Here is a 13,652-nt window from a genome sequence, read left to right on the forward strand (position 1 = left end):
AAATATAGCAGAGCTCATTCTGAGATAAACATCAGTATATGTAGTATATTAACTATTTCTGTCTTTAAGCATGTATATTCTGGCTGGCATTTACTCTGGATAGTTTAAGGACAAAGGGGCCAATGAGAATATCTTTAGAGAGCAAATAGGTTTAGATCTTTGTTTGGTTGTAACCACTAATAAAATTTAACAGAATTATATGTATTAATTTTTTAATTGAAACATTTGGAAGTAAACATTGTGATGCCAGGCCTGGATTAGAATTTTGTGAGCATGGAAATACTCTGCTTTAGATCCTAAATATAAAATCTTATAAAAGTGCACCATGGTAATAATTCTTCATTCAAGCCATACATTTTATAAGGTATTTCTTTATTTGAGCAATGAAGCTGCAAAAAGAAGTCAGACACTGTAAGTTATTAACTTCACTGAGTAACTCAGGCTAGTACAAAGGTAAAGTGAAGGCACTGAAACTTTTAGAAAAAAATACAGCAATTCAACAGTATTAGTGTAAAAACAAAACCAGGAAAATGACATCTTTACCCATCTAGTGTTATAAACAACTTTCATATCTGTTTAATAAAACTCAGAAGCAGATAAACCCCTAGAATAAGAGCAAACATGCTAAATTAAAGGTGCATATTACCAGATTAATACATTCAATATAGATTTAAGAAATGCAATTGGTTTTTCTTTAGTTTTCCAAACATGTGCATAAAAAAAGGTGGTAAAAAAAATCATCCACATTTCCAATAATTATTAACGATACTAATATTCTCGTGCTGTTATCTTAAAATACTTTGATGGATAATTGTGTTACATAATGTTGCACGGTACAAAATGTTTGTTTAGGAGAGTGATCTGGAGCTGAAAGAGGTTCTGCTGTAGCTAAAGCTGCTGTATTTGGACGAGGAAGAAGGGGATAAACAGTAATCCACGCTGCCCCTACGGGATCCGCTCCGAGATCCCGAGGCAGATCCTGGATTGGAGAGGTTGTAGGGGCTGCTGATTCCCCGTGATGAAACCGTGGCGGCGGGAAGCATTCGGACATCCGTCTTCTCCTCATTCATGCAAGCTTCCATAGCCTCCTTGTAGGATATCCTCAGCTTGGTCTTGGGGCAGGTCAGGGTTTTTGGGTGGTGACGTGAATCCTGGAGTCTCTGAGCCGCTCTCATGTCCAACCAGCCTAGATGCAAAGCCTCCTCAAGTGAACGTCTGCTCCCGAGCTCTGGGTCGAAAAGCCCGCCGGTTAAATACTGGAATTCGAGGAAGCGCTGGCCAGCCTCATACGGAAGCCACTTTTCTTTGACGGCCTCGGCGGCAGACATTTTACGCTTGGTTTTCACATCTTCAAAACCAATATACGCTTTCTGGGCAGGTTTTATCCTGTTAGCCATCTCCTCATCGAGGACACCGACGCGGGTCGCTTCCTGAATAGACATGCGACGACCGTTTTCAGGGTTCACAATCCCACCAGTGCAAGCTTGTGCCTCCAGGAGTCGTTGTCCTGTGATGGAATCGATGATTCCTCGCTTCATAGCGTCACACACACTGATCTTCTCCAGCTTCTCTGTGTCAAAGATTGCTCCAACTGGATTCTGTTCCTCAATTATTTCTACTAATGGGGTCAGTTTGACTGACATGCTGGAAATATGCTTGGAGGAGCTTGTTGAGAATGGATCTGGCAGAGTGGAGATGCTCTCGACTGTTTTAACAGTTTCGGTTTTGATTGTCTGACTTTTCATGGTCATCTGGGATGAGGATGATGATGATGATGATGATGATGATGAGGACACAGAGGAGCTGAGGGGTTTGCTGAGGGTCTTTGCCTTTTTGGTGATCATATCTGCAAATTCAGTAAGGGTGACACTTCCCGAATGATATTTATCAAGGACATCTTGGCTAATCACTCCCTTAGCAAGCAGTTCTTTCAAGTCGTACTGAATGCCTGTTTGCATGTCCATTATAGCTGTGCTGGTCGAGCCATCGGCAGCAGTGATTACAGTTTCTTCCCACTCACACTCTTGCTGAGACAATTCCAGAAAGGTCTCGTAGTCTATGAGCTTCTTCTCGTAGGCTTCACGCACCGTCATTTCTTTATTACTTTCTGGATCAACTATCAGTACCCGTCTCTTCCTCGAGGAGTTCTTCTGCTGCATCTTCTTCTTATCATAAAGAGGCAGAAGCACCAGTCCTGTCGTCTTGTCTGCGATGCAGCGGCTCTTTAGCTGCAAGTAGGTCAAATTGTCCTCAGTGTTTGGGTCGAAGAAACCCTTTGTGTCATCGCCTTCATCTTTAAGAATCTGGTTCATCTCCTCACCAAAGTAGCCTTTTTGGTACGCCACATCAACATCAATTCGGTGACTGTGTTTAGGGTCAATGATGCCACCACTAGCAATCTGAGCTTCAAGTAGGCGAATGCCATGACCTTTCTCTATGAGACCTCGTTCAATAGCTTCAAACAGTGAAATCATCTTGTTGGTGCCTGGGTCTTTGTACCCAGTTACTGCTCTCTCAGCGGACAGAAGCTTGTCTTTGAACTCCACACCCACCAGTCCTTTCTTACAGGCCTCCTCGACTGTATAGTACTCATTGTGAATGGGATCAATCATGAAGCCTGAGGCGGCCTGGGCCTCCAGAAGCTCCAAGGTAGTGCCTGGTCGCAGAAGCCCATTCTTCATGGCCTGGTAGATAGGCAAGGTACAGTCGTTGGCCTCGTCATAAATCCCGGCAATGCAAGTTGACCCTCTGAGATAAGCCCGAAGCCTGTGTTCAATGTCTTGGCTGGTAATCTTGCCCTCTCTCAGATGATCCACGTCCGAAGGTTCCAGCAATTTTGCATCCACCAGATGCGATACGTTAACTTCGCTACGCAGTCCCTGTACAGTCAAGGGTTTCTCTGGAGCCGAAAGCAGAAGCAAGCCAGTGCTGAGGTCAGCCTTGCATCGCTTCTTGATGTTAACATAGCTAGCATGTAAACCAGTGTCTGGATCAATGTAGCAATCTGGTCTGGCATTTAGAGCTTGATAAAGATCCTGATCAACAAGGTCACGGTCCATGGCAGTATCTTTGGAGAGGTAGACGCTAAGGATCGGATCAAGGATGCCTCCCGCCGCCTCTTGTGCTTGCAGGAGACGCAGAGCTGTTTCCCGGTCGATTATTCCTTTTTTCAGAGCTTGGCTAGCTGGCAGGAGTTTTGCAGTTTTGGGATCCCTGAACCCAACACAGGCGGCCTCTGCAATCAACAGCTGCTGCTTGTTAGCTTCATCCACAAGTCCATTCAGACAAGCCTCCTCAACAGTCATCTTCACATTAGCTCGGGGATCTATGATGAACCCTGTGGCAGCTTGAGCCTCCAGTAGCATGTTTCCACTCTCGTCTGAAATCATCTTTTGTTTCTTGGCCTCTGTGAAGGTCATCTTGCCTTTAGGTCCTGCTGCCAGCCCGGCAATGGCTCCTGTGCCTTTAAGATTGAGCCTGATGTCAACAGATACATCCTGAACAGTCCGCTGGCCATTCATCAACTGCTCAAATGTCACCTTGTCAATCACACCGCAGTCACGCAGTTGCTGTGCCGTGACCTTCTTGCGGACGCCTTCGAAGACCAGTGAGGAGTCGTCGGTTTGGTCTGTCTGAGTGTATTTGGCAGCACCGTCTGGTTTCTCCTGCAGTCTCTGCATCTCCTTCTGCATCGCCTGCATCTGTCCCCTTTCTCGTTCCAAGCTCTGCAACAACAGCCTGTAACGTTCTTCCGCTTCCATCAGATGAGTCCTCAACCTCTCCATCTCGGTGTTGACAGAGTTAAACTGTCCCTCCAGGCCAGAGCGCTCCAAGATGTGCTTTCGAAGTTGCTCCTCGTGAATCGCACATTTGCTCTTCCACTGAGTAAACTCCTTCTTGATCCTCTCATTATCCTCCTGCATCTGTGATTTGAGACGTATTTCAGACTCCAGTGAGAGTTTGATTCGTGCTAGCTCGTCTTCCAGCCTTTTCAAGCGCATAATTTCCTGTTCCATTGCTGTCGTTTTCTTGAGGAGACCATCTCGTTCTTGCTGCAGATTGCTGCACTGGGATTGGGACGTCTGGATCACGGAGGAAGTCTGCAACAAAAATGACAAAAATAAAATGAGTGTTCTATCATTTAAAATACAGTGGTCAACATTTGAAGTGGATCAAAAAAGTTAATCAAAGTTGTCCTAAGACAAGAATGGGTATAAGAATGTATAACTTTAATGGAAGTGTTTGATCCACTTCAAATGTTGTACTGCATATTTCACAGTTGATATTTCTGTATATGATTTTTCAGATATGATGAAGATTTGTTGCATTCATTGTCAATTACAAAACAGAACTGATTGGTTTTCAAGCTAAGTAGCCTACATGGCTTAGCTTCTAAAGAAGGGATAGCCAAACCTGCTCCTGGAGGGCATCCTTATGCAGACTTATGCTCCAACACACCTATCTGTTATTTTCAAGCAATTTTGTACACCATGATTAGCTGGTTCAGGTGTGTTTGATTAGGATTGGAGCTGAAGGATGGCAGTCCACCAGGACCAGGGTTTGACATCCCTGTTCTAAAGGATCAAAATCACAGAGGATGCCACAAACGATTGAGGCTAAAGTGATGCATCTCAGATGTGATTTGGACAAGACTGTACAAATACATTAAGTTTCATCTGGATGTGGATGTATGTGATTGGATGATGTTGCTAAAAATGCAAAAAAGCGTGCAGCATGGAAGCTTGTAAGGTAATTAAGATGCAAATCTGATTATTCTGCAGGGTGAGGTGCAGAGATAGATGAAACATGCACATTAAGACGTGCAAAAATGGTGCAGATTCTTAGTGGGCCATATTTTGCATGTCAAGATTAACCATTTACAGAATGCATTGAGAGAGAGAGAGAGAGAGAGAGAGAGAGAGAGATGCATGCAGCCAACTACATCTAAATCTACAGATTTTAAGGATAAAACTCGAGAACTCTAGTTTCTATTTATCCTAGTACCTCTCTGGCTTGTTTTTGTACATTTTCTATCTCCAGTTGCAGTTTTTCTCTCTCTCGGGAGAGCTGTCGCATAAGCCTGTCATGCTCTGCACCGGCACGCTGGCTGGACTCAAGCTGTTTCTGCAAAGCTGTGACTTGCTCAGCCATTTCCCGATTTCCACGGTTTTTGTCTTTGAGCAGCTCCTCGTGTTCTAGACGCACGGAGCGCAACTCCTCCTCCAGGCGGAGGCGATCTTTAGTAAGAGTTTCGGTGAGCCTCTTCAGCCGCTCGGTTTCAGCAGTGCCTATGTTCAATGCACAAGTCTTTTCTTCCATGCTACGGTGAAGGGTCTCATAGCGCTGGCTGAAGTCTTGGACGCGCCCCTGCTCCTGCGTGAGCTGTAGTTTCAAAGTGTTCATTTCAGCTTTCAAGGCAGCCAAGCTCTGAGAAGAAGCTTTGTTCTCCTTCAAGGCGCGGTCTAAGGCCTCCTGCAACTGCTTGGATTCGTTATCCGCATGTTTTGCCTCAAGACTGGTCTCTTCCTGGCTCTTACGCAGTGTGGTGATTGTAGTGGTGTACTCCCGCATGGCCTGGCTACTCTTTTCAAGTTGCGTCTCCGTTCTCCTGCGCTTGCTGGCCTCCTCTTCTGCCACTTTCCGCTGTTTCTCCAACTCGCTTTCCAGGCGCGTCAGCTCCTCCTGGAGCTCTTGAATGCGTGTTTGTAGGCGTGCGATAGTTTGTTCAGACCGTCCCTTCTCAAGGGCATGGGCCTCCAACTCCACCCGGATGAGGCTCAATTGACTGTGGGAGGAGCGAAGCTTCACCAACTCCTCATTCGAGGCTTCGTTCTTAGTTTTGATGTCGGCTAACTGCCCTTCCAAGCGCCTTATCTCAGTCTCTAAAGATCTTTTCAGACGCCGCTCCTCCTCAAGACACAGTGTGAGACGGTTGATCTCACTACTCTTCTCCTGCAGTGTCCGATTAGAGCTCTCTTGTACCTCCCTTGTTTTGTTGTCTGCTTCACGTTTCTGACTGAGCATCGACTTTACTTGTGCTTCCAGCTCATGCCTCTTTCGGCTTTCCTCTGTATTCACAGCACTAAGTCTCTGCACCTCCTCTTCCAAGCGTCTCCTTTCGAGCTCCTCTTGGTTGAGGGAGAGACGAAGCCTTTGCAGCTGCTCCTTCAACTCCCTAGATTCTCCCTCTACTCTTTCAATCTCCAGCTGCATGGAGGCAGAATCACTTTCCTTCTGCTGCGAAAGCTTTTGCATGCTGGTCTGAGTAACGAGGATTTGAGACTCGTAGGTCTGTTTCACCTCTCGTATCTGTATGCTGTGCTCCTGCCTTACCTTTGCCAGCTCCGTCTGCGCCTCCTTGAAGCGCCGAGCCTCGTCATCCAACTCCTTTCGCAGACGCTCCAGCTCTCGGGTCCTTTCAGACACCGTCTTCTCCAGATCTAGCTTAGCCCAGCTGGCCTGCTCGAGTTCTTTGACTTTCTTGCGCATGGTTTGATCGTGTTCTTCCTGCAAAAACGTATAACGCTCCTCCACGACCTTCTTCTTCCTCTCAATATCTTCCAACTGTTGTTTGAGGCGACGTACTTCGTCCATAAGCTCTTGAAGACGGTCTGTAGAAGACTCAAGGCTGTCCTGTGTGGCCATACACTTCAAAGTCTCAGTCCTCTTCACCTCTTCCAGGGAAAGCAGGTGTGTCTGGGAGTCGTTCAGCTCCTGCTTGTATTTAAGGAGAGCCTCCTGCAAAGAGGCATTCGTGGCAGCGTGATCCGCAATGGCGTCTTTCAACTGCTGAATTTCCTCATTGCGCATCCCAATCTCGGTATTCATCATCTGCAGAAAACAGAGCACAAAACATTACACTCGACATTTGGTCAAAATGTCTGTTGACTTGAGTCCTAAAACTATTAAAGAATGTGTTTGTTCACAGAAGCAGATTTAGGGTTAGGTAGGGCAACCTAATTTTTTTCCTGATAGCCAACTTTAAATACTCTACTAACTATCAGTAACTTTGCAACTACATCAACTAACTCTCATTAGAGTATAAATAGACTGTTGGGTTAGGATTCGGGTTAGAGTAAGTTGACATGTACTTGCAAAGTAACTTATAGTCAGTAGAATATCTGTTGGGGATCATCAAAATAAAGTGTTTGCAGATATTAAACAGAGAGTCTACTAATACTCTAATGACCGGTAGTTACTAAGTTACTTATAGTTAGTAAAATGTCTAAAGTGGATATGGAAATAAAGTGTTAGCAAAAATCCTATTGCAATTTTTTGATAAAAATTTATATTGACAGCACAATTTGGCAAAAAAAATGTGAAACATATATTAATGACTATAAAATAATAATAATAAATATTTATATTATTTATTATATAATAATAAATAAAACATTAAACAATAAGACATATTACTATTGTAATAAAACTGTATTAGAGAAATATTTCTTATTTTGTTTAATGTTTTTATTTATTATTATTATTATTATTATTATTTCTCAAATACTCAATGTTTTTTATTTTACAGCAAAATATTACAATAGTTTTATTTATTTTTTAAAAAATGTTTTCAAATGTTATTATTCTATATTAATAATAATAAATCTTATATCTATATTATTTATTTCACTTTAAAATAAAAAACACCTTTTAAAATATAATTAAAACTGTCGAATCAATTAATCGACTCGGAATGCTGTCAAATCAATTAATCATGATTAATAGCATCTAGCAATAGTAGTAATATTAATATTAGCAATAGCAATAGTAATATTTCTAGTATATCTTCATTTTTATGTTTTAAGTTTTTATCAGTGCCGTCAAATCGATATACTAAAAATATTACTTATTAAATATACTAGAAATATTACTATTGTACTATTGCAAAACATTATTATTGTAATTTTTTAAATATGCCATTTTATTTTACAGTATAAATGTAAAATTACAATACTACTATTTATGGCTGTCATAATTTCTTCATTTTCAAATGTTAAACCATGGAGCTTTTATTTTTGTGGAAAACCACAGTTGTTGACAACAGCCTTTTCATTACAATTTGAGAAGATGGTTGGCGCATGTTGAGCTAAACTCATAGAGATATGATTTGTGTGTGTGTGTGTGTGTGTGTGTGTGTGTGTTTGAATGAATCGTGCATCCCCAGGGTCAGGGCTGGAGAGTGCCGAAACACAGGTGTCTTTGCATACCTTCAGTTCTTGCATGTTCTTCTGGGAAGCCGTGAGAAGTTTGTGGTGATCACTTGAGCGGGTGAGCAATTCTAAGTAGTGTGCATTTAGAGAAGACACCTAGGGGACGAAGACAAGTAATAAAAAATATGCTATTATAATAAGACAACATTGCAATAAAATGAATGTTTGTGTTGGCTGGGAAAGTGTGTGTTTGTAGCTGTACCTCTTCTGAAATAAAGGAAGATGGGGACTGAAGCACAGTCCTCTTGATGGGGATGTTGAGCAAAGTTTCCAGTCCAGCACCATAAGATGCTAATTCAAGCTCATAGTCCTACAGAGAGACAGTCCACACTATTAATTATGAATTAAATTACTGTGCTTAACTACTGACAAGATTTGAGTAGTGCTGCAAACTTGAGGTATTTGACTATTGTTTTATTGGTAACACTTAACAGTAAGGTTCATTAGTTAATGTATTAACTAACACGAACTAAAAATAAGCAATTCATTTGTTACAGTATTTATTAATATGTGTTAATGTTAGTTAGTAAAAACACAGCTGTTCATTGTGTGTTCATGTTAGGTCACAGTGCATTAATGTTAACAAATACAACCTTTGATTTTAATAACGTATTAGTAAATGTTGAAATTAATATTAACTAAGATTAAAAAATACTGAAGAAGTATTGTTCAGGGTAATTAACTAATGTTAAATAATGAACCTTACTGTAAATTGTTACCGTTTTATTTTTGTATTTGTATAATGCATACATAATCCCATGATGTTAAGGTTTATGTTTGCCTTATTGCAGATTAGAGCTGGGCGATATTATAGTTAAAATTTTGCAATAATGTAAACAATAACTATGGAAACACTTTATAATTAGATAATGCATTAACTAACATTAACAATCAATGAGAAATACATTTGCTACTGTATTTATTAATCATTGTTAACGTTAATTAAAAAAATACAATTTACCTTTGTTAGTTCAGTTATATATATAATATTAACAGATGCAACTTTTGATTTTAATTAGCAAATGTTGAAATCAACATTAAGATTAATAAATGTATTTTTCATTGTTAGTTCATGTTAACTAATGTAAAGTGTAACCATAATAATTGTTAATTGGTGAACATCAGGCAAAAAGTAATTTCAGAGACAAAAGCAAATTATTATAATTTGATTGTTTTAATTATGATACATTATCATTAGTTTGGAAACTGAAGAATACCTTGATGGCATTTATGCAGGCGTCGCCATTTTTCTGCACCGTCTCCAACAACTCTCTCTTGGCCTTTATATCGGAGTTTAACGCCTGCACACATTATAGAAGAGCACACATGTTAAATGAAGCCTTTTAATGTTTAATTAAACTTCAGTTAAGTCAAACAAGTCAACTCAGTGAATAGGGCTGAGAGGATTCTGTTGAAATCAGGGATATCATAGTTAACTAGAAAAAACAACAAAAACATTTCATTTTCGATACTTGAAATAAAATGAACATTAACTGAAATAAAAACACTTACATTTATATTAATTCAGCTAATTGCCAAAGCAACATTTCTCACTTTTATTTAATTTAACTTGATGTACTAAAATAACTAAAACTGAAATCAAAATTAATAAAAACTTGGAGTCAAAAGTTTGGAATCATGAAGATTTTTTTAAACATTTTTCTGAAAGAGTCTCTTCTGCTCATCAAGGCTGCGTTTATTTGATCAAAAATGCAGTAAAAATTTTGAAATATTATTCCAGTGTAAATCAGCTGTTGTCTATGTGAGTATATAGTAAAGTGTAATTTATTCCTGTGATCAAAGCTGAATGTTCAGCATCATTACTCCAGTCTTCAGTGTCACATGATCATATCACTCTAATATGATGATCCAGAGTATCAGTATGTTTTTCTGATACTGTATAACCTTCAAAATCCGTCCATCCACCCGTTCATCCATTCATGCAAATATCTAGCTTTTAAAACTACTAAACTAAAACTTAAAACTATTTTAAATTTAAAACCTTCAAACTTCAGTCTTTCTGGCTCGGCTCTCTCAAACCAACATCAAAGTTTGTCTAAAAATTGTGAGAGAGATGCGCGTGTGTGTGTGTTTGAGATGTGTGTGTGTGAGATGTGCGTGTGTGAAATGTGTGTGAGAGTGTGTGTGTGTGTGTGTGTGTGTGTGTGTGCGTGTGTGAGTGAGGTGTGTATGTGTGTGTGTGTGAGATGTGTGTGAGAGAGATGCGCGTCTGTTTGTGTTTGAGATGTGTGTGTGTGTGTGTGTGAGATGTGCGTGTGTGAACTGTGTGTGTGTGTGTGTGTGTGTGTGTGTGTGTGTGTGAAGTGTGTGTGTGTGTGTGTGTGAAGTGTGTGTGTGTGTGTGTGTGTGTGTGTGTGTGTGTGTGTGTGTGTGTGTGTGTGAGATGTGTGTGAGAGAGATGCGCGTCTGTTTGTGTTTGAGATGTGTGTTTGTGTGTGTGTGTGTGTGTGTGTGTGTGTGAGTGTGAAATGTGCGTGTGTGAAATGTGTGTGTGTGTGTGTGTGTGTGTGTGTGTGTGTGTGTGTGAAATGTGTGAAGTGTGTGTGTGTGTGTGTGAGTGAGAGTGTGTGTGTGTGTGTGTGTGTGTGTGTGTGTGTGTGTGAGGTGTGTGAGTGTGTGTGTGTGTGTGTGTGTGTGTGTGTGTGTGTGTGTGTGTGTGTGTGAGACGTGTGAGAGAGATGCGCGTGTGTGTGTGTGTGTGTGTGTGTGTGAGATGCACGCGTGTGTGTGTGTGTGTGTGTGTTTCAGATGTTTGTGTGTGAAATGTGTGTGTGTGTGTGTGTGTGAGATGTGCGTGTGTGAAATGTGTGTGTGTGAGAGACTATAAACTCAAAAATTTGCTTAATTAAGTTGCATATTCCAATCATCTATACTGGGGTTTCTGCACTTGAACTGCTCTATTCTCACCGTTGACACTGAAAATGATGTCTGTTAATGTGATGTTAATTCCTTGATGACATTCAGTACTTTCTACATTTTCTAAGTTTCTTTCAATGTATTTGCCATGATCTGTTTTCCTGTTGCATTGCTCCCCCTGGGAAATCGATTCATTTCTATTATTTTATTTTGTCATGATTATTTTGTTTTAATAAGATAAAAATGGCCCTTATCAATCTTGGTTAACATGGCAATACAATTCTATCACATTATTTTGGAAGTAAATGTTTTGGGTGTTCCCTTTCGAGGGAACTCGAACTGCGTCGGTGACGACACTAGGGGAACGCCCTTCAGCGTAGCGCGTCTGAATTTATGAATGAAACTCAGTCCAATCCTATTGGCGTTGCGTGATGACGTAGTGTGTGACGGCATATACGGATGTGTACAAAAGCACGCCGGCACACAGAAATGTCAGCTTTTTGCTATTCAGCAAGCGCTCTGTGTTGTGTGTGAGAAGTTCGTTCTATTTGGTGTTGTATTGTCTGTTGCAAAGCATTATAATGGCAAGTGAGCAATTCAAAAAATGTGTGTTTCCCTGCCCGCGCTACATTACGGCTGGGGACACACACGAGATGTGTGTGTCATGTTTGGGAATGCAGCACGCCCAGGCAGCCCTCGAGGGGGCTGCTTGCGGTCACTGTGAGTCTCTTTCTGTAAGAGTGCTGCGTTCCCGCCTGGCTTTGTTTTCCGAGGACGGCCAGATGCGCGCTCCCCGCGGTTCAGGTCCCGCATCTGCCGAGGCAATGCGGCGGCTTCGATCGTGGGGCTCGCAGCGAGAGCTTGCAGAGGGGATCGAGACTGTCGAGGCATTTTCTCGATCCTCATCTGAAAGTTCAGATTCCCCTATCCCCCGTTCGGGAGCCCGCCCCGCGGCTTCTCCCGCTCGGGATGTAGACCCGGTGCTGCAGCTATCTGATTCCGAGGAATTAGATGTGCTCAGCGTCGCGGGGGGGGGGGATCTCGAAGAGGCACACCACTCGGCTCAAATTACACCTAATTATGACGAGCTCATGGAGGTTGTAACGCGTGCTGTGGCCAAACTTAACATTAGTTGGCCACAGGAAAGACAGGAAACGCGAGTCAAGAGTAAACTTGATGAACGTTTTCTGCAGCATCGCGCACAACCTTCACGCCGGTCTCTTCCGTTCTTCCCGGATTTACACAATGAGTTGTGTAAATCCTGGAACAGGCCGTTTTCAGCACGCCTGTCTAATCCTCCAATGTTAAATTACAGCAACATTGTGGGGGTTAGAGAAAACGGTTATGGGGTGATGCCTCGGGTAGAGGAAGCTTTAGCCAGTTACCTCTCACCCGACCTTGCGTCATCCCTCAAGACACCGGCATTGCCCTCCAAACCCTGTCGTACGACATCTGATTTGGTGGGCAGAGCTTACATGGCGGCAGGTCGGGCTGGTGCGAGCATGCATACTATGGCCATTTTGCAGGCGTACCAGGCCGACCTGTTAAGGGAGATAGACCAGGGCGAGGGTCCCACCGTCGACGATATCGCTGAGCTTCGCAAAGCCACAGATTTGTCTCTCCGTGTTACCAAGGAGACGGCCCGTGCCATCGGCCGCTCCATGTCAGCACTGGTAGCCACGGAGAGGCATCTGTGGCTTAATTTATCAGGCATTAAGGAAAAGGACAGGGCCTTTCTCCTTGATGCGCCTGTTTGTACCACTGGTCTGTTTGGCGAAGCCGTTAACGCAGTCGTCGACAGATTTCAGGAGACGAAAAAACAGAGTGAAGCTTTCAAGCAATATCTCCCTCGTCGATCAAGGTCTAGGAGGTCTGCTAGGGAGAAGCAGCCTCAGCCTGCACCGAGCTCCTCCTACCGCCAAAGCCAGAGGGAGAGCGTCGCTTCTAGAGGTCCCCCTCAAAGAGCTTGGGACTCTAGACAGCGCTCTCACCCACAGCCTCCTGAGAGGGCGGATCTGAGGACCGTCCTCCAGGCCAAGAAGGCAAAAGGAAAGAGGTCCTAACTACTATGAGACCTCGAAGGGCCGCCCCCCCCGAGAGAGAGCGATTGAGGTCCCCTCTCTCGTTGGGCCCTCAGGAAGCTGGCGTCAGTATCCCGCCGTCTCTGACGCTTCGGGACACGCTAGCTTCCAGCGAGCACACGCTGGTCTGTCTGCCCCAAAGGTCTGCAGCCAGTCAGCGTTTGGGTTCGCACACCGTGAGTCGTTGTCGGTCTTTCCCTGCCGTTCCTCCGCTTCAGGGTGCCGTCAAGGACTTGCACAAAACACTGGACACCAGCCCCGAGGGGCTGGTTCCCTTGGTGAATTTTGCAGAGGCATGGCAAAACCTCGCGAATATTTCTCCATGGGTCCTGCGCACTGTAGAAATTGGGTACAGACTGCAGTTCCAGGTCCGCCCACCAAAATTCAACGGGGTGGTCTGGACTTCAGTGCACCCAGAGCAGGGTCTGGTGTTAGAACAGGAAGTTCACTCGCTGCTGGCAAAAGGGGCCATAGAACATGTTCC

General features: G+C 43.0%; 1 protein-coding gene across 3 annotated transcripts in view; it reads right to left on the reverse strand.

The window, feature by feature from the left end:
• Window positions 1-811: 811 nt before the first annotated feature.
• dspb (desmoplakin b) overlaps window positions 812-13,652 on the reverse strand; it is a 58,067-nt gene continuing 45,226 nt past the window's right edge. For 2 of the 3 annotated variants that reach the window (XM_079888855.1, XM_079888854.1), the window contains 5 exons: window positions 9,428-9,511; window positions 8,413-8,520; window positions 8,208-8,306; window positions 5,005-6,831; window positions 812-4,100 (listed from right to left, as the gene is read on the reverse strand). In XM_079888855.1, the coding sequence (XP_079744981.1) occupies window positions 849-4,100; window positions 5,005-6,831; window positions 8,208-8,306; window positions 8,413-8,520; window positions 9,428-9,511 (5,370 nt within the window). In that variant the 3' untranslated portion in view covers window positions 812-848. The remainder of the gene's footprint in view (window positions 4,101-5,004; window positions 6,832-8,207; window positions 8,307-8,412; window positions 8,521-9,427; window positions 9,512-13,652) is intronic. The other variant, XM_079888856.1, reaches the window with a different exon arrangement.

The sequence above is a fragment of the Squalius cephalus genome (assembly GCF_949319135.1).
Source record: "Squalius cephalus genome assembly, chromosome: 12".
NCBI classification, from domain to species: Eukaryota; Metazoa; Chordata; class Actinopteri; order Cypriniformes; family Leuciscidae; genus Squalius; species Squalius cephalus.